General features: G+C 41.6%; 5 protein-coding genes and 1 long non-coding RNA gene across 9 annotated transcripts; 3 read left to right on the top strand and 3 right to left on the bottom strand.

Moving 5' to 3' along the window:
• Positions 1–4,300: 4,300 nt before the first annotated feature.
• On the bottom strand, positions 4,301–8,103 carry LOC148338831 (mannose-P-dolichol utilization defect 1 protein-like). 4 transcript variants are annotated; one of them, XM_088294106.1, is made up of 7 exons: positions 7,850–8,103; positions 6,669–6,734; positions 6,243–6,375; positions 6,089–6,174; positions 5,576–5,694; positions 5,373–5,483; positions 4,301–4,609 (listed from the first exon to the last, which is right to left on the bottom strand). In XM_088294106.1, the coding sequence occupies exons 1-7, from the start codon at positions 7,974–7,976 to the stop codon at positions 4,442–4,444; spliced, it is 810 nt and encodes a 269-aa protein (XP_088150232.1). In that variant the 5' UTR covers positions 7,977–8,103; the 3' UTR covers positions 4,301–4,441. The 4 variants fall into 4 exon arrangements, with proteins under 4 accessions (XP_088150232.1, XP_088150233.1, XP_088150231.1 ...); XM_088294107.1 differs by lacking the exon at positions 5,373–5,483 and having other exon boundaries at positions 5,546–5,694; XM_088294105.1 differs by having other exon boundaries at positions 4,470–5,483.
• Positions 8,104–8,995: 892 nt separating this feature from the next.
• LOC148338830 (mannose-P-dolichol utilization defect 1 protein-like) lies at positions 8,996–11,624 on the bottom strand. The gene is made up of 7 exons (XM_088294578.1): positions 11,245–11,624; positions 10,920–10,985; positions 10,524–10,656; positions 10,364–10,449; positions 10,010–10,128; positions 9,440–9,550; positions 8,996–9,312 (listed from the first exon to the last, which is right to left on the bottom strand). Exons 1-7 carry the CDS (start codon positions 11,369–11,371, stop codon positions 9,175–9,177), a joined length of 780 nt encoding a protein of 259 aa, XP_088150704.1. The 5' UTR covers positions 11,372–11,624; the 3' UTR covers positions 8,996–9,174.
• Positions 10,432–12,124, top strand: lto1 (LTO1 maturation factor of ABCE1). The gene has a single exon (XM_088294581.1). The coding sequence runs from the start codon at positions 11,689–11,691 to the stop codon at positions 12,112–12,114; it is 426 nt and encodes a 141-aa protein (XP_088150707.1). The 5' UTR covers positions 10,432–11,688; the 3' UTR covers positions 12,115–12,124.
• Positions 12,125–13,039: 915 nt separating this feature from the next.
• On the top strand, positions 13,040–14,679 carry mblac1 (metallo-beta-lactamase domain containing 1). Its single transcript, XM_088294579.1, has 2 exons — positions 13,040–13,452; positions 14,290–14,679. Exons 1-2 carry the CDS (start codon positions 13,042–13,044, stop codon positions 14,530–14,532), a joined length of 654 nt encoding a protein of 217 aa, XP_088150705.1. The 5' UTR covers positions 13,040–13,041; the 3' UTR covers positions 14,533–14,679.
• On the bottom strand, positions 14,154–20,374 carry LOC148338826 (uncharacterized). The gene is made up of 3 exons (XR_015842936.1): positions 20,161–20,374; positions 16,044–16,196; positions 14,154–14,528 (listed from the first exon to the last, which is right to left on the bottom strand). It is a non-coding gene; the product is annotated as an uncharacterized LOC148338826 (long non-coding RNA).
• Positions 16,040–19,253, top strand: tm4sf21b (transmembrane 4 L six family member 21b). The gene is made up of 5 exons (XM_088294580.1): positions 16,040–16,243; positions 17,142–17,207; positions 17,291–17,442; positions 18,106–18,292; positions 19,000–19,253. Exons 1-5 carry the CDS (start codon positions 16,052–16,054, stop codon positions 19,000–19,002), a joined length of 600 nt encoding a protein of 199 aa, XP_088150706.1. The 5' UTR covers positions 16,040–16,051; the 3' UTR covers positions 19,003–19,253.
• Positions 20,375–20,376: the final 2 nt, after the last annotated feature.

The following is a 20,376-nucleotide window of genomic DNA, read 5'->3' as shown; positions in this document are numbered from 1 at the left end:
AAAACTGATAAGTTGTCTTTATTTAAGCCGATCTATCAATCTATCTTTTTTAAAATCACGTTAATTTTTATCAGCCCTTCCGGACATTCTCTTGATTTGATTTTTTTGGTAAAAGCTCTGCATGAAGACTGTCCATGCATTGGCCACAAGGTGTCGCCAACTCCACCGGAAGCTGAAGGGCGGTGCCAGGTTCAAAGACTTCCTGTTTGCGTATTGGTGACGCCCGTACCCGGAAGTGGCGCTGTTTTTCAACTGTCATGGCGCAAGAGTATTTGGATTGTATGATGATTAATGTGTTGTTTTGTCTTCGTTTTGCTTTCGTTTGCAGTGTCAGGCTTCAAGATGATTGGGAGCAATTAAGTGCAGTGCACTAAATGGCCACAAGCTGCAATATGGCAAGCAACTGGACTGCTTTTTCTTGAGCAAGCTAGCACAGTATGTAGTTGGATTTGGAAATTGTGAAATTATTTCACTTTTTTTTTAAAGTTGCATTTTGTTTTGCTAAGGTTTGACGCTAGCAGATCAGTCAGAGGTGGGTGTTTTACAAAATTTTGCCCATCATTCGTCAGTCCGTCTTTTTTTTTCAAGCCGAACCAACATGTAATCATCGATTGGTCAGTCAGTCGGTCAGGTAGTTTGTCAGTTTGTTTGTCAGTTTGTCATCGTTGTCCGTCAGAAGTCCGTTGGTCTGTCAGTCGATCTGTTTCACATACACTTGCCAGTCTTCTCATCTGGTGGTTGTTTTAACTCCTATAATACAAAAAAGTTTTAATTTGGCATATATAGATATATAATGTTGAATTGTTAATTTCTGTCTTTTTTTAATTTTGTTGTACGACGTTAGATTGCAGTCTAGGTCAATTTTTTTTCTTTTTTTTAATGCACAACTCAAAATAAATGTGTGGTATTGGAATTATTTGCTGCTTTGCTATATCAGAAATTGTTATTGGTTGCGCAATAAAATTTTAAGTTAAGGTTACCATTATTTTTATCCAAGCCTGTTTAACTCATTTACTGCCATTGACGGCTAAAGACGTCAAAGATCCGTTTATTGTTTTTTTACTCGGCTGGTTGTGAATGAGTTAATTACCCCCCCCCCCTCCCGCCGATAAAAATATGTAAAAACAAAATTCAAAAGCAGTGTCTGGTTTTCATTGGTTAATTTTCAATAATTTGCAACAAATTATGTCCGTTTCAAAATGTTTCCCTGACCACTATTGTTTTTTTCTTTTCCTTAATAGAGGGGTAATAACAATTTTGCCCACGTGTGTATTTAGTAGCACTTTAAACATGACGTCATGCCGATACATCAAGGATGACGTATCAGTCCTGGCCTTGGCTGCATGGGAACATGTCGGTGAACCGGGGTGGGGGGGATGATTTAAAGCTTTACTTTCTTATCTTTGTCCTCTTTAAAATTCACTTTCTCCCCAACCAACACACACACACACAGACACGCGGACACACGCATTCGCACACGCACAAAAGCTGTGCGCACGCACGCGCTCGCGCACACACAAACATGGTGGATGTCCCGCGCGTAATTGGCCGTTTCGGAGGCGCATTGTCCGCCGCCTTTCAGCACGCAGGTGCATATAGTAAAGCCGGAGTCTCCGCTCCTCCCTCAGGCGTCTTTGTTCCCATCTCCCGGCCCCCCCGCTGTGCAGAAAATGAGGGCTGCTTTCTGCTTTGCTTGGTCCTCACAGGCTTAACCCTTTCACCGACCGCCGCCTTTCTCATGGAAATGGGCCAGAACCCTTGCACCGGCTAATCGGTCGGCGAGGGGAGGGGATGGAGGTCGGGAAAAGTGGGAGGGGGGCCAGGGGAGGAGGGGGGCTTCCATAATCAACTAAGATTTACCAGCCAGAAGTGTTCCAAACTTCCCCAATGCAGTTTGTATTTTTGAAACATGAGCAAAATGTTTTCAGCGGGTTTTGTGAAGAATTTTCAGGCGAGGATTATTACTAATAAAAAAAAGTGAAGAAAGCGCATACTTGGTGGATGTATGCCCCCTACTGGTGCAATGACAAAAACCGAGAAGTTGTTAGACAATTCCAATTCTGAGAAGGAAAAGTGCCGTCACACTACTTTTTGGTTTGACTGACATGTCATTGCAGATGCCTCTTAGAAAACATTACGCAGCTTCCTGGTGTGTTTGTGAAAATTGCGACAAGGAGACGCCAATCAGTTATGTTTGTGGCTGTCAACTTCTTCTCAGACTGCCCACCCTTCAACTTGTTGTCGAACGGTATTATTATTTATTTCCGTTTGGGATTTTTACTCCCTTTTACACAAGTCCGGCTTGTCGAAATGTTCTCATGTCGATTTGCGGCTGGATTTAATTAAAAATCATGTCAAATTAATGATAAATGGCAGTGTTGTTTTGGCTGGAGACCACGGGGGGGGGTTCTTGGGGGTTTGGAGGGTGTGTGTGCGTGTACGTGTGTGTGTTTGGGGGGGAGGGAGGGGTGTCAATGGAGAGATTTTCTGGTCCAGTAGCTCCAATCACCTAGCAACAGGCAGCGAGGCTTCAACAAGTGGTTGCCATGGAAGCGCTGAGACTGACTTAAAAGTTTTCGACAAAGAGCTGCATGTGTGTGTGCGCATGTGTGTGTGTTGAGTTTTAATTGTCCACATTTTCGAAACCAATCATCAACATTGCCAACTTATATTGTACATGAATGTATGTGATCGAAATGATGGCCCGCTTCTTTTGTGCTGCAAACTAACTTGAGCGGCAAAATGTTGACGGTCGCAAGCGTTGAGTGGGACGTTTGCTTGATTACTCTGGTACACAAACGCACACGCACACGCACGCACGCACACACGCACCGCCTTTTGTGTTCACTTTTGGGTTGTTTCCTTTTGCTTTGCAGAGTCACGATGGAGCTGGGTGGTTGGCGGTTGCGAGTGTTGTGGAGGTTTGATCGCTAACTTCAGGTTTGCTGTCGTTGCTCCCCGACAAGTTAAATGATAGTTGAAGCAACAAAATAAATTAAAAGTGAGTGTTTGGAAAAAGAAAACAAAATACTATTTTGAAACCCTATGCCGAGTTAGAAACCCTCAGCCTAGTTTTAAAGTCTAAATTGAAACCCTAACCCAAGTGTGAAATCCTAATTTGGAACGCTAACCCTAATTTTAAAATCAAATTTGAAACCCTAACCCTGGTTTGAAACCCTAATATGAACCATAACCGCAGTGTGAAACCCAAATTTGAAACTCAAACCCTTACCCTAAACCCTAACCCTAACCCTAACCCTAACCCTAACCCTAAACCCTAAACCCTAACCCTAACCCTAAACCCTAACCCTAACCCTAAACCCTAACCCTAAACCCTAACCCTAACCCTAACCCTAAACCCTAAACCCTAACCCTAACCCTAACCCTAAACCCTAACCCTAACCCTAACCCTAAACCCTAACCCTAAACCCTAACCCTAACCCTAACCCTAACCCTAAACCCTAACCCTAACCCTAAACCCTAACCCTAACCCTAACCCTAAACCCTAACCCTAACCCTAAACCCTAACCCTAAACCTAAACCCTAACCCTAACCCTAACCCTAAACCCTAACCCTAACCCTAAGCCCTAAACCCTAACCCTAACGCTAACCATAACCCCAACCCTAGCCGCTAACCCCGAAACCCTAACCTTAAACCCTAACCGCTAACCCAAACCCAGAAACCCTAACCCCTAGCCCTAACCCTACCCTACCCCTAATTTGAAACCCTAACCCTAATTTGAAACCCTAACACTAGTTTGCAAGTGATCAATTCAGGGAGGCGAGGAAATCGAACAGACAAGAAAGTACCACTGAGACAGATTATGAATACAACTAAATTCAACAAAATGTAAATTAAACTTTTGAAGTCTTTAAATGGCGTCTCCCTGTGTTTGTTGTCTCTCACTCCGATTGCCATGAATGCGTTCACCTGGTCTTCTTAACGATGCTTTTCATCTCTGATTAACTACAAAACAGCGTTTTGTTGCAGTGCTTTTCTTTGGTGGATGTATAAGTTGAACAAAAAAAGAATTTTCTCAAACAAATGTGAACCGAACATTACAGTCCATCTTTATTTGCTTATACAATTACACGACAGTGAACATTTCTCAATATGCTTTAGTCCATACATAAACTAGTATACATGTGGATTATATTCATCGTTGACAAATGTGTTTAAAAGTTCCCAATGGCCTTCTGGAGCTCCTCCCTGATGGCGTTAAGCTCCACCCCTCCATCATTGAGTACATTGGCCGCCTCTTTGATACGAGCCACCACTTCCTTCTTGAAGGGTCTCTTCGGGTTCCGCGAGTCCTTGAAGTACTTTTCCATGCCGCCGTTAAGTCCGTGGACCAGTTGTAAGATGGCGTCCTCCCAGTCCTCAGAATAGTCCTGCGTGCCGGACCGGACGAAGACGCTGGACGAGACCTTCGTATGCATATCAAATTCTTTCGGGCACGTGTTGATCACTTGGGAGAACGACAGCATCCTGTTGTTGCTGTAGAAACTTTTTGGTGGCCTTCCAGTAGTAGAGCACCTGCGCGACGACGAGGCCGTTGCAGGCCACCGACACCACGTAGGTGACAACCAGCAGCATGTCGCCCGTTTCCTGAGGATGCAAGGTGCACGCTTCAAAAATAAACAAAAGCTCAGAGGACACAAATGGTTGGTTGCAGGTTAAGACCGGCATCATAAACCTAGAACATGGAAAAGTCAATAAAAACAATAAATAACAACGATAAAAAAAACAATTTTGTGTCATTGGTGTAAATGATTGTTATTATTGTGATTTATTGGAAAAAATGATTAAATTTAAATTACTAGTATTGAAAGCTTTTCTACAGTTGTCACAAACTTGATTTATCTGAAAAAAATATGATTGATATTTTGAGGGAAGGGCGATTATAAACTACTTTGGTGCACCCTCAAAAACTCACGGCTTGGAACAATTAAATTTAAAAAAATATATATTTTGTTTTGTTGTGGGATTTTTTTTAGGGTCGGGAAAATACTCGTTTTGTGAAGAATGTAAATTTGAGGTTTATGACCGTTTATGTAGAATTTTGTGGTTTTTACTGCAAAAACAAAAAGTCAAATGCGTTTCAGTGGGCATTAATTATACGTGGATTTTGGTGATTTGCAGGCTACCCCAGAGGTGTTCAAGCATATAGTTTTAAGTTGTAATATCGCCATTCACCACTGGATGGCAGACACTGATTGGTTGTGCTTGCACCAATTCTTATATTGCCCTTTCCTACAACGTGAGTACCCTTATCATGTTTTGCAGCTTTGAAGTGATATAGAGGAGAAAGATAATATCTATTTAAAATGTCATTTTTGTCACTCATCTGGTTAGAAAATGTGTGTTGTACCTGCACTGAAGTGAAGATGCGTGCAAGTGAGCCAGCAAACAATATGGTAACGGTAAGAGCGGACAACTGGCCCGTGTGTCCGTTGCGAAGGTTGGTGGCCGCCTGAATAATCTGCAGACATGATTGACCGCCAATTACCCCAAAAATAATAAAGAAAAAGTACAACAAGTCACTCTGATTTGGGGAAGGTTTGGCCCGCCGACCCTGCTGACGATGATGGCGGGCATGTTGGAGGCTTGCATGGCGGTGAGAACAGACGCGGGGGCCAGCGGCGATAACAGGAACGACAGCACGCCAAAGTAGAGCAGCACAAACAGCACGCCTGCACACAAGAATGGGATCGTGGTGGCGCGGGAGGGGTGCGGGCGACGACAGTCACCAGCAGAGGGCGGCAGATCACCAATTTCAATTTGGACATACGCCCCCTGCCAAGGTGGTCACTTCAACAGGCCGAGATCAAGTCAAGTAATTATTAAAAAGCCTAATCTAACAGTTTCATACTTTGTATTAATTATATTCTTTAAATGGGATACTACTTGCGCAGTAAATGTGCGTGTGTGTATGTACTCCAACTTAATTAAGTTGCATTAAAATCTAATGAGAAATTCATCAAAGAAGATTACTTGATAAAACACCACACTACCAACCTCTGTTGTATTACGGGAAAAAAAAAGTGAAAAAGTAATCTTACAAATAGCTCTTTCATTTCATCTCACCTCTACCGGTTCTGCCTCCGTAATGTTGAATGAGGAAGCCGATGGTGATCGTCTGCAGCATGACGAAGAGCGCCTCGCCCCAAGCGCTGATGTGACACACGACAGCGACAGGTGAGTCGATTTCCAACGGTCACTTTGCCGTCACGGGCCTCACCTGAAGGGGAAGCTGTGGGCCACGCTGTAGGCCAGCGATCCCGTGATGGCGAGCAGCTCACCGAGCAGTGACAGGAAACTCACGCCCTTGGCGTTCTTGGCGCCTATCAGCTTCGCGATCTGAGGCAGCTTCACTGGGAGAGGTGCAATCAATTTATCATTTAAATCAACTATTATATTGTTTTACTTGGATTTAAAAAAAAAAAAAGTTCCATTATATACGTTGTTAATAGAAGATATTTATAAAACCAAAAAATTGACCAACATTTAATTTATTGTAAAAATAACAGGTGAGAATGCATCTATTATAATAAAATACTTGACACATTTACCTTGTCTGTAAAACTCAATGTGGCACTTGAGAAAAGTTAACAGTAAAAGTGTCTGGGCTTGATTTAAAGAGCAAAAAGAAGTTAAAGTAGCATACCCATCATTGATCCCAGGATGATGACAGTCCCCAGACATTTGCTGAGCAGAATTTTCAGACATGGCCCTGGAAGAGAAAGGCTCACTTGATGTTAAGGTGGGGCAGGGGGAGTCTGGGTCAGACCTTCCTCATGCACAAAGTTCCTGCGGGTTGTTACAAAGCATTTAAAGACATTCAATTGCTTTTGCGGCCTTAAAAAATGTGCAGAAGCATTCATTCGCTAAAAAACACCCCATCAATATGGCGCCAGTTAGCAGTTAGCACTGAGCTAGCTCTCAAAGGGGTCTGCATCCAGACCCCTTTACAAGAGTACATCTCCCTCTTGTCAATTGGAACGACTCCAACTCTCGCGCTCTTTCGACTTGAGGTGCGCAACTCCCGACGATAGCTCAGGTAACATCGTGGGTATCATTTCCCGGTCATTTGCAGAACAGCTGCGTCACTAATGACGAATCAGTTTAAACGTTAACAAAATCATTGCAAAGAGTGTTGTGCAAAGGCGTGACGAACATAATTTAGCAATAATAAATATCTATCCATCCATCAACCAAACCACTTGACCTCACAGGGGTCACGGGCGTCCTGGAGTCTACACGTTGCTTCATGTTCCAATTGATTTGCTCTTAATTTGCAAAGACAACACACTGCTTCTGTTACCAGGGCTCAATATTTAACGTCTAGTCGCAGAAAAATGACCTTCACACTACTTTTAACTGTATAGTTTATCTTTTTAACTTCAAATACCTTTATAAATGACGATGAAATGACTGCATTAATTCAAAAGATATATTTGTATTTGGTAAACCTATTTTTCCCATATTGTTCATTAACAAATTTGGAGGAAAAAAAAAGACTTGAACAGATATAAACGTGCAATTAATTGAGTTATGAAAATTATGTGATCAATTATGATGAAAAACTTTCATCTGACAGCCAAATATACGTATCTGTGTATATGCGGTAAGAAATGGGCAAAATATTTGTTTTAAGTTGCATTAAAAAAAAAACATTCAATTAGATTTGCTGATACCCGCAGAAATCCCGCGTCATTGGGCGCTGTGGCATGTCAATTATTACACCAAGCACACTAAACATTGCTGAGGTGTTGTTTACCAACTTGTGAACGCAGCCCACAGACGCCCAAGAGGCTGATGGAGGAGCACGAAGCGACATACACTCACCGTCCGTAAAGTTGAAGCGCCGGAAAAAGGCGTCGGAACATGACTGCGGCAGCAAATATTCCAAATTCGCCCCCTCGAAAGGATCCAGCAAAGATGTCCCTTTATGCAAAAGGTTTACCTCCGCCATTTCTCTTCTGTTTCAAGGATGGAACATTTCAAAGTTCAGTTTGACCGTACCACTCGCATGCTCATTGGACCTCAAGTCATATTGTAAACAGTCAACATGCAAATTCGACTCAGAACTGACCGTACTATTAAAAATAAGAACATTTGTGTGGAAATATTCACGATAGCTTACAATCATTTGATTTTACAGAATACTTGATTCAGGGATAACGTTTTTTCTATAACAGCATTTAAATGATTAAAAAAATACAATTAGTAAGATGTCATATTTGATGAGAACTATTAGAGGGGTTTTAAAAATTGTGAATAATACAAATCAAGTAAAAATCTAAATGACATGCAGACACATTTAGTGATCATGAGAAACTGTACAGAAGTATATTTTCTACTCTGGCATAAATCTTTGCGTATAAATAATTAATCAATGTAATCATTAATATGCAAGCTCAATATTTCAATATTTAACTTCTTCCCTTTGAACAAGTAAACCGCTTTGATCTATGACATCTGCTGACGATTTGCTTTCACTTTCTTCCTGTTTTTTTGTTTTGTTTTATAATGTTCAATAATTCAATTTTACATTATAGACTGCACATCCTTTGCGCTTGTGAATACCGTACCTGCGCAATTAAAATAAACGATTAAAAAAAATGGGACAGCAATTCGTAGACTTTCATGATATACATTTTTGGTGTTCAAACTAACTTGACTTCGTATAATCGCATTTGCCTTGGATGTTTAGTTATTCAGATAATCCTATAAAAAGTTGTCTTTTTTTTGGGGGGGGGGCAAGAAGTGTATATTTACAATTATTATTTTCATCGTTATCAAGATGTGTGCACAATATGTTAACTCCACCCTGCTTTGCACACAAACACACAGATAAGAGATTGGCTCAGCAGGGCCAATGTGCAAAGGTTCATGAAACGCACACGCCGTGGAGGAACATGTGACGCCACCAAAAACGTTGCAACTCGGTCAAATAAGCCAAGGCACTGACTGACAAAGACGGCAAATCAATCAGCCTTCGTACAGTTTTATTCATAATCGCAATCAGAATGATTTTCAAACTTTAAGGAATGTCATTTAGTGGTTTTTGTTTTTTTTGGGACGGTGTGGCATGCTGCGTTTCTCATCAAGTTTCCCAGCCACCTTACAGTTGCGAGAGTTGCGAGAGTAGCGGCCGAGGGATTCTTGCTCTATTCTCGCTTCTTCTTCTTTTTCTTCTTCTTGCGCTCTACCGAGCTGTTCCAGTAGTAGAGGACCTGCAGGGCGATGATGCCGTTGCACGCCGAGGAGATGACGAAGGTGAAGGCCATCAGCGCGTCGCCCGTTTCCTGCGGACACGTGCAAAAATAAGTTCATTACTGGGAAGAAAAGAAAAAAACTGAAAAAATGTCAAGAATGTTTCGGTTGACATCGCAAAGTGGGACTAGAGTACGTTCCAAACAAAATGGCCGCTACCTGCAGTGAAGTGAAGATGCGTGCCAGCGATCCAGCGAACAAGAGAAAGACGGAAATGGCAGATAACTGGCCCGTGTGTCCGTTGCGGAAGTTAGTAGCTGCCTGAATCAGCTGCAACACACACACACAAAAACATAAACACGACATCTAACTTTCATTTCATAGACAGTAATAGTTTTAATTCGCTCAAATTATTTTTGAACGTCTCAAAGAATTATAGATCTATTCTCATAACATTCTCACTTTTTTCTGAAAAAGATTCAACTTTACCTTCAAAGTAAAACCACTTCTAGCATTTCTTTTCTAAACAAACATGAACAGACTGAACTAATTTATATCGGCTAACTGCAAGCGGCTAATCCTCGCCGGGAATTTGCAAAAAAAAAAAAAAAAAAAAACGGCGATGTCACCACACCCTTGTGGGTGGCTCCTGATACGTAATAAATAAATAAATAAATGTAATATACATATAGATGCTGCTTTTCAAGTCTTGCCTTCATAAAAGTAAAATTGAAAGCCAGCTCCTGCATAGAAACATTTTCTAGTTGGCGGAAATTAGACGGTGCCTACCCGTCCGACGACGATGGCAGGCATGTTGGAAGCCTGCAAGGTGATTACCACCGACTTGGGTGTGACCGGAGACAGGACGACAACCAGCAAACCAAAGTATGCCATCAGAAAAAGGAAACCTGACAAATACAATTTGTCATTACAACTTTTTTTCTCCACCCCAAAAAAACATTAGAACTGACATAACATTACAACAAATCACTCCTTTCTCTCTCAAAATATAACTTTTTTTTTTTTTTTTGGTAAAAGTTTGACTTTCCTCCCTATATATTTCAAGAGTGTGCACAGTGAGCAATGATTTCAATTCCTCAGTACTTTCTCCCCCAAAATCTTGACTTCTGCTTCTTGTCTCACCTCTTCCGCTTCTCCCAGCGTAGTGCTGAATGAGGAAGCCGATGGTTACTGTCTGCAGCATGAGGAAGAGCGCCTCGCCCCAAGCGCTGCCAAAATAAGCACAATGTTTCCTTAAACAAGGCATGGCTCTGTAACTGTGTGGCCTGAGCAGGGTACGCACCTGAAGGGGAACTTGTTAGTGATGCTGTAGGCCATTGTTCCCGTGATGGCCAGCAGCTCGAGGAGCACTGACTGGAAGCTCAAGCCCTCGCCGCTCTTTGCGCCCATCATCTTCAGGATCTGAGGCAGCTTCACTGGGAACACGGCAAGTGGCAAGACAATATTTTCAGAGTTTTCTTTTTTTTAATACCGGATACCCCGTTTCAATGTGTGCAAAGATGCAATGCAGCAAAGGTGTTGCTGCAGGAGAATGACATGTAAGCGGCTTGAATTTCACTTGATATTTACAAGGTTTTTGTATTTATTTTTTCCATAATTGCCCAGCCCTAATACATAATATTGCTCCGTTGTAGTTATTTAAAACTTAGTGTTATCATAACAATGAAGGTTGTTTTACCCATCACTGATCCCAGGATGATGCCGATCCCCAGGCCTTTGCTGAGTAAAATCTTCAAACATGGTACTGAAACACAGAATACGAATATGAGACAGTCTTCTACAATCGGGACAAGAGGTGTTACTAATGCCGGAAAATGCATTTGAAATGACAGCAAAAATCATTCACAGAACATACACATCTTACAAACCAAGAGACAAAACGCCTCAAAGGGCATGCAGTCTGTTTCACTTTCCATTCTCTCTCTTCAGGGGCATTTGGGCTTCGGGTAACCCACATTTGCGACTGTTCAAGAGAACAAAAACACCCAACACTTGCTACTCACCATCTAGAAAATTGAAATTGAGAAAAAGCTCATCGTAGCACGATTCTGGTATCAAATATGTTAACAAGACGCCTTTAAAGGGGTCCATGAAAGAGGAAGCTTTCTCTAAACCGACTTTTTCCGCCATTGGTGCAGCGGTCAAGTCACGTGTCCCGACTTGTGCAATAGCTTAAAGAGTCCCTAGCTAACAAATCCATGGACGCAGAGGTTCCGTGTGGAAATGGACTTTGTACATGAATTCCAAAAAGCATTATCATGCGGATTTGTAGAATAAAATCGTCCTGAAACAATTAAAGGATGTAGCTATCATTATTTTATGCGAAAAATGGGTGGGGGGGAATCTGTTTCCACGTTCCCTTAACGGTAAATCGTCGCCTCTTGATTACGTCACCAACACGCTTCACCGATCACGAGCTGTTTGAAAACAAAAACAGTCTGGAGACTATGGCGCTGGAGACGGGAAACACCGATATATTTGATTGTATTGTCATGGCGGAGGAAAAATTCCGTGGGGAGGGGTACCAGGAAGGCTTCGAGAAAGGGACTTACCAAGGTCTGCAGACTGGACGCAAACACGGAGCCTCTCACGGGGCGAAACTATCCACAGAGATCTCCTTTTATCATGGATTTGTCGTTACGTGGAAATGTCTTCTCCAGCACGGACCAGACCCCAAACTACGAAAACGAGCCAAAGCCCTTGAATCTTTTCTGGGTTTGATTCAAAATTGCAGCTGTGATGACCCCAAATCTGCAAAGCTGCAGGAGGATATGGAGAAACTTCGATGCAAATTCAAGCAGGTCTGCTCCATGCTCAGCATTCAGACTGACTTCAAGGATTACACCAGAACGTCTCATGAAGCTTCTTTCTGAATCTTGACAAAACGTAAGTGGCCAATGCAAACACGACGGCTGGCCTACTTTCGGTAAACACAAGGGTCTCCAAACTGAATTTCCATTGAGACATGAAGTTTTTGGAGCGTGTTTGTTCGTTTTTATAAGTAGTCTTTCTTTCCGAACTACTTTGAAGTTTGTAAACTTGACAACCATGGGCGATTACTCATTTTAAGGGGTTCCTTATGTTTGAATCCAAACGAATTATCGTCTTCAAATTAAAGTTTATTTTGTAAGGGGATGTGGGGACATATTGATGGAGACAAAGCAGTACAAAAAGTCCAAACAAAAATTTAAATTAACTTTTTTTGGTAAACCTTATTTCAACGAAGTCACAGAGAATAGTACAAATGTCACGAATATAGTAGCCATGTCACCAGTAGAAAACACCCTCAATAATAAAGTTATCACTATTAATGGAAAAAAATAAAGTTTAAACATGAAACATTACATTGTATGGTGAAGGCATTGGGCAGCATCATACATCACTTAAATTAGTCTCTCACTCATCTTCGTCGTGGTGAGGCATCTTGTGTACTAATATTACTTAGTATACATGCAATATAACGACAAATATATTTTGTTCTCTCAATATAATCGAAAAATACAAGTCTTAAAATGATCACTTCCCCTCCACAATATTGGACTTGTCACAGCAGCAGTGGCATCTCTAATCCGCCAGGTGGCGGCATTGACCAGATGCGGCTCGAAATATATATTTTTTTAACCATGTAGAGCCACATAACACAACTCAGATGTGCTTTGTTTGTATTCAGTCTGTACAATTCACTCATCTTGAGACAATAGATACTTATTTTCCCTTATTTATTCCGTAAACGTCGCTTTTGTACGTCTTATTTATGCGACAGCAATGACGTCATTCACGGCGCGGCCGCGTGTAAGTGAATGGCTTCCGTTGTTGACTTCCAAAAAATCCCTCTGCGTGAAACTCAGCTGGACTTCCCCGGCCAACCTTACTCAGTGTCGGTACTGAAAGTGGGCTACTACCACCCGCAGCCCGACGGAACGTTTCGAGCCGACGGAACCGTCACGCTTGTCACGGGAGCCGGCAACAACATCCTCGTGGACACCGGCGGGCCTTGGGACAGGGATTTCCTCGTGGAGAGCCTCCGCAAAAAGGGGCTCGAACCCGGGGACGTCCAGTTGGTCGTGGGGACTCACGGCCATTCTGACCACGTGGGGAACCTCAATCTTTTCCCGTCGGCTGTCGTCATCGTGGGATATGACGTCTGCCGAGGCGACGTGTATCGGCCCAATAAGATGGCACAGGGGCACGCGCACGTCGTGGACGAGCACGTAAGCGACGTCCACAGTGTCTAGTTCTATAATAATATTACAGGAAATAGTTTGTAATTTGACGAGAACTAAGAAATAATGTGCTATAATGAAATTGATTCTGAAAATCTGTAATTTTTCGAGAAAAAAAATCGTAAAACCTTTATACATTGTTAAACGACGACTTTCACTGATGAAATAAGAAATGCATAAAACGAGTGACCATAAGTAAAAAGTCGTGTTTTTTTTTTTAATTAATTTATTTTTTTTCTTAAAAAAAAAAGATTAAAGCTATCCCAAGGTGAAACATTTTTATATACCTGAAAATCATCAGTGGTTCAAATCAAGTAATTAACTAAAATGTGTTATTTTAAAAACATGTTTCTTCTAAAAATCAGACTTTACCGATCAGCTGAAAAACACATGATTGGCCCTGATTTCTGATCCTGTTGTTTGGGTCAGGACAACCCGAAAATATTTTGACTATATTTTCTGAGGAAATTTAATATTACTGTAATACTTTCATTTTTGGGGTAAAATGTTTTCATCCATAATATTCAATATTCAGACATTTTTTCCTCATGAAATGTGAATATGTATATTTTTTAGTACTCACGTATTATCTCCGATTCTTCCAATTGTCTCATATCCAGACTTTCTTGTAATATTGCCACTTGGTCATAAAATTACAATTTCATTCATGTGAAATGCAGAAATTTTTTTTGTCCACTTTTTTTTTGTAGTTATGACAGAGACAATATAAATGGGAAAAACACACATTTAGTGATGACATAACATTTTCATCTAGCAATAATCATATTCAACAGACCATTCTCCTCACCTGTGTGTGTGTTCCAGGTGTGTGTGGTTCCCAGCCCTGGCCACAGTGGACAGGACGTGAGCGTGCGGGTGAAGGGAACCTCAGCGGGTACAATTCTCGTTGCGGGGGACCTCTTCGACTGTTGTGCCGACGAAGACACATGGCGAGACTTGAGCCTGAATCCCGCCGCGCAGGAGACGAGCCGCCAGCAGGCGCTCCGCACAGCTGACGTCATCATACCGGGTCACGGCCTCCCTTTTCGAGTGCTTCGAAACTCCTGAAACCAGGAGTCGGGTGCTCGGATTGACTTGACAATTCACATTTCAGTACGAAATGTATCACAAAGAAGACTTTTGTTCATACTACTTCCTTGTGTGTTTGTCTAACATGGAATTAATTAGTCAATAAATTGTTCTTGTAATAAACTATATTTTGATGTCCTCATTACGACATAATTGCAAAATGAAGGAATTTATGAAAAGGTGTAAATTTACGTGTTGTAAATTATTTGACTGAATGAAATGGAAACATGATAATTCATGTGTAATTTTATGAAGGGGGAAACGAAACCTGAAATAATAATTTATCACAATGTCGCTTGATAAAAAAAAATCATAGTCTTACATCGACTAAATTGAAATCTGGAAGAATATTTACATTTTTGCATCCCGTAAACATCTTTTTATCTCAAAATAGTTCAGACTTTTGCTATCTTAGCTTGCGCCACCGTAGCTTGCGAAGTCTTTTTTTTTTTTTTTTTTTTTTTAAATCTTGGTGTTTTGCAACTTTTTTTCCTCTAAAATCTTCATTCCTGTGACATTTTATTCTCGACTTTACTCTGGCAAAAATGATTTTGTCTATGTGTCATTTGGCAAACTCCTCCGTGCGGCATTATCATAATTCACAATTCTTCCCTTGAGGGTGGTAGTGCCAGGCACTGAACACTGTTTACATAACCGCGACTAAAAACCTCAGTGCGTGTGAGTGAGTTTCAACTGTCAGCTATGGGCGCTGACACACCCTAAACATCTCAATAGCGCCATAATTCACTGATAAGATCGTCAAATTACAACACGCACGCACACACATGCATGCCCCCCCCCTCCAACCTCATGGCAATCAATGCAGTTGCTTTTTTATTTGCAACTTATCTTTGCATGTTTTGCATAAACTGAACTATTTAATACACGGCTAATATTTGGACAGATAAGATTCGCATTTTGATGTGATATGCTTTCACACTCTCTCTTTTTTTTTTTTTAAATTATGACTTTTTAAAATCATCCATTATTCCATTTTCTTCCACTTATCTGGGGTCGGGTTGTGTGTGTGTGTGTGTGTGTGTGTTTTCTTAAATATTAAATGACCTATTTAGTTCTAGTTTCATTCTTAATTTTGTCGAGTGTTAACACTCCTTTTTGCTTAAGAAATTTTGCATCTTCCATTTCGAGAATAAAAAAAAATAATCAGATTTTCTCTTTAGATTTTTGTCATAACTACTTCGTTCTTGTAAAACACTTTTTTAAAATCCTTTAGTAATTCACATTTTTCTCCATAACGTAGTATCGGAAATGAAAAAGGTGCAAAGCAATCAAAGCAGACTTTTATGGCTCTCATGGAAACTGTCGATACACACGCCCAGAATGTAAAGTCCAGGCCATAAAATGTCTAATCAGACTGTGCGCGCTTATCGCTTTTTGCACGCCCACCCTCCCACACATCGGAGCCTTCATCATATAAATAGTAATATTGCTCAAACAGGAATCCCCTCTGTGTTAATTTGCGCTTTCACCTGCAAACATGTGTACGGGAGCGTGCGCCAAGGTCATCGCCGTGCCGCTCTACATCCTGGCGTTGGTCTCCATCATCTGCAACATCGTGCTCTTCTTCCCTGACCTTCAAACCCAGTATGCGGCCGAGGACCGGGACGGACAGCCGCGGATCACTGAGGAGGTTAAATACATGGGAGGAGTGATCGGAGGAGGCATAATGGTGAGTTTGTTGGGATGCATGAAAATGTCCGTAAAATGGCCGCTTGGAACCAAAATGGCAGACTTGGGTTCTTCTTCTTTTTGGCACTTTACTCATGGTCCACATGGCTAAGAAATTTAATTTTGCAAACTAAAACGGGCTTTGGGGGGGTGAATGTTTGTTTCAAATCTGATGAAACTAAACTATGCAATGACCGCCCCCCCCAAAAAAAGAAAAGAAGCGTTTACAGATAAAAAAAAAAAAAGAAAAAGAAATCAACGTTTGTAATGAATTGACAGAAGAATGTGATAAATATTATCTGTGAACAAAAAGCAATCTCTGCAATGCAAGAAACCACTCTGCCTGAGAAAAACGAAGATAAAACGACCAATCAGAGGCAGAAGGTGTGACTTATCAGGTGTCAATCATTTGTTGTGCACAATGTGCTCATCAAACCGTTAACATTTTGGGTTTTTGTTCACAAAGAAAGTGCGCGTGAAACGTGATTTTCTTTTCATATTGGAAACTCTGACCATCTGGAGTAGAATACGTGAATTAAATTTGGTCCGCTCAACAAGTTTGTCTTTGAGACGACTATAAAACGGCTGCTGCTTTGAACCAAAATGGCCGACTTCCTGTGTGTTAGTCCGTATCGGCTCATGATTTTTTTTTTTTTTTTTTTGTCGGTCAGCTCATGATTGAAAATAGCTATTAACTATTACATTGTGACATAAAACTAGATCTGTTCATCTTGGAGACACCCCAAAATGGGTGCTTTGGACCAAAATTGCACATTTCTTGTCTGTTTTCCAGCATGCACTCTTAAGATAAAGCATAAAAAAAAAATCTAAGAAATGTCCATTATTTATTTTCTTTTTTTAAATACCATGTGTCTTTTCTTGCTGCTTCTATCTGCAAGGTCCTCATTCCCGCCATCCACATTCACCTGACCAGTTCTGGCAAATGCTGTGCTAACCGCTGTGGGGTAAGTGCAAAGAACAACAAAAAAAAAAAGCCCCCCCCTCAAAAAAATAAATGTCGCTTTTGACACGGTGTCCCTCCGCGCAGATGTTCCTGTCCATCGGCTTTGCGGCTGCCGGCGTGGCGGGGGCTATTTACAGCCTGAGCACTGCCGCCCTCGGCCTTGCCAACGGGCCGCTTTGCTTCTGGAGCAATGCGCAAAATCCCTTTCCAAGATGGGGGGTTCCCTTTGCAAACAGGTATCCATCCATTGGTTGGATGTTTTGCTTGGAAGGATTCTAGAATAATAATTGACGACCATAATTCAAATCCTCCGACCTGACAAAGGTGTCAAATTCAGGTCTCGAGAATGAACCCTGACATTGTTTGTCTTCAGCCGTAGGTGCTTCTATTCAGCCGGGAGGTAAACAAGCTGTTGAGTAGAAGCACCTGTGGCGAAAGACTTTTTCACTGAGGATTAAAAAAAAAAAAAAAAAAAATGCTTTTTCAAATTTTTTTTTTGTGTTGATTTTTGTTCAAATACGGCGACTACTGATGCAACGACTTAGCGTGTCGACGGTGCTCCAAATTGTGTGTTAGCTTAACGCCAGCGAAGGCAAATTTGTTTAGTTTGAGAGTAAACTTCAAATGGGAGTGATATTAAACAACCTGAAGCTTTTTTTTCTTTTGGGGAGGGGGGTGGGGCTTCTCTTTCTTCGGCTTAATGTGAAGCAAGTTGAGTTTAACTTCACTGCTACGATACGCTACTCATATCTCAAATAAGTGTTTGCAAGTCAAAGCATAAAAAGTCGGATCACTCGAACCTCAAGGTACAACCACATACACGACCTCCAGAAGACGACGTCACACATGTCGGATGTCCACTGATTGCCGGGCATCCCTCTGCTATTTGTCCCTTGCAGCAGTGGGAGCTACTTGACAGAAAAGCACATGTGGAATTGGTGCATCCTCCCTGAGGGTGTCGTTGAATTCAACGTGGGGCTGTTCTCCACCCTGTTGACGGCAGCCTGCCTCGAACTGATCCTCTGTCTCATTCAAATGATCAACGGGCTTTTCGGATGCATCTGCGGCACCTGTTCCGGAAAAGAGGTAGGGGCCACGGACCCCCTTTTCGTATTGCATTAGTGGAGTATTTTAAATGGTGATGATAAGACACACTGCGGTGCTATTCAGTACTAAATTCCGTTGCACTCTCTTATTTATTTATCTAATTTATATATTTGTCTGTATTATTGTTGTATTGCACTGGAGAGGGGAGCCCTCTAATCTCGTTGCACACTTGAGTACAATGACAATAAAGGGATTTCTAATTCTAATTCTAATTCTAAAATGATATTTCGGTATCTTGAAACTTAATTAAAATACATCAGTCTATTCTCAGTGCGTGTTCTAAAATAAAGTGTAATTGCACATCCACTCCAGTAGTTGGCAGTGGCGCTCTCATTGCCATCACTGCTGGTATTAACTCGCCGGTGTGGGTACGTTTTGCAACGAAAATTCTTTTATTTATAGTTGAGGTGGAGAGTGAGTGGTGGGATTGGGGCACGAATTGTTTTCTTCTTGCTGGGGGGCGTAACATAAAATAATTGAGAAGCACTGATATCATTGAGAGGGGAAAAAACCCCCAAAAAAAACATCAATAAATGGAGTCAATTTGAGGGTTAGAATATCATCTATTGTGCTAGCATTGCAACTTTCCAACTATATCACGATACGGCAATTTCAAATAACAATTGCAATCCATATTTAAAAATACCGTATGCTGATAGTAATGATGTCTGCGTGTCTTCCAACAGTAAGCCAGGCGAGGCAGACGCTCCAAGACGAGACGACCCGCATTGACGCCATCAAGCGTATCGACTTCGCCCTATTGTGCAATTAAAAATACAGTCTGGCAAATTTTTAGTCCACAGTGTAGGCCCTCCGATTACTCGATGATGCGATTCCTTTCTCTGCTTTCCATGACTGGCAACACTCTTAATGGCTATGCTGTATTTCTGTCTGCGTGTGTTGTACATGTTTGAACATATTTTTTGTTAATAAAGCTTACAATGAACATAGCGGCCTCATGTGTCCTTCGGGTATTGACGGAGGGTGTTAGGAAGGAAGGGAAAAAAACAAGGATGGATTGAAGAAGGCAAGTGAGGAGAATTAAGGAAGAAGGGAAAGAAAGGGAAGAGGATGGAAGCAAGGTAAAAAGAATTGCAAGTTGAAGTCAGGCGTGGGCAAACTATGGCCCGTGGGCCACATGCGGCCCCGTTAGACCTTTTAATCCGGCCCGCCGAATTTGAAAAAAATGAAATGAATCAACCTTGTTAATGTTTTATTTTCTAAATACTGTGGTTTTTCAAAGACATTTTGTTGTAATGCTTTTGTTCCCTTTCATTTAAAATTAAATCTATTTTTTTTTCCTCCAATGAGGTGAGGTTACCAAAACCCTGCTCCTGGTCCGGCCCCTCTGTCAAATTTTAGAAGCCATTGCGGCCCGCCAATCGAAAGGTTTGCCCAACCCTGGGCTGGATTAAGAGGACAGAGGCAGCACTCGGATTTCAAGCGTTGCATGGAGACGTCATGGGGAATAAGCATCTATTTAGCCGCTTACAGAATAAAGCAAAATATTTGTTTTATGGGTTAGGAGATGAACTCCAACTGGTTGCCTTGCGCATGTTATGGATGGCCTTATGGCCAGAGAAGGGATGACCACGCAGAGGCAAGTGTTTGAGAGCAGTGACACTGGCTTAATTCAAACAACACGAGATGTCGTCGCAAGAGTAAAAACTAGTTTGCACTAACAAGGACTCGTGGACGAGAACCAATGGAACAACAAGGCTATTTACAAAAATTAAACAGAAAGTGACCAAGAGCACTTAAACAAAAACGCACCTTACATACTCTTGGTCTGCTAACTAGACTTGTACCACAAACACAAAAACACAGTAGAACTTAGTTTAACTAACCTTAAATACTGCCGGCGCGAAGACAAATTGATCCAACTCGAGAGACCGCGGGATTTGGCAAGCAGCAGGACCACATGCAAGGCAATATTCCGGCAGTCTTGTTTGTTTGAGGCTGAACCTAAATACTACAGCCTGCTGATTAGGGACTGATTGGAATTGCTTCCCTTCTGTGACTCCGCCCACTACTCCACCAGGATGGCCTGTGGGTGGAGAGAA

Source organism: Idiotropiscis lumnitzeri, chromosome 4, assembly GCF_059441095.1.
Source record: "Idiotropiscis lumnitzeri isolate Australia: NSW breed Sydney's pygmy pipehorse chromosome 4, RoL_Ilum_1.0, whole genome shotgun sequence".
NCBI lineage: Eukaryota > Metazoa > Chordata > Actinopteri > Syngnathiformes > Syngnathidae > Idiotropiscis > Idiotropiscis lumnitzeri.
Note: the sequence above shows the minus strand (reverse complement) of the source record. Positions and strands in the feature narration are given on the sequence as shown.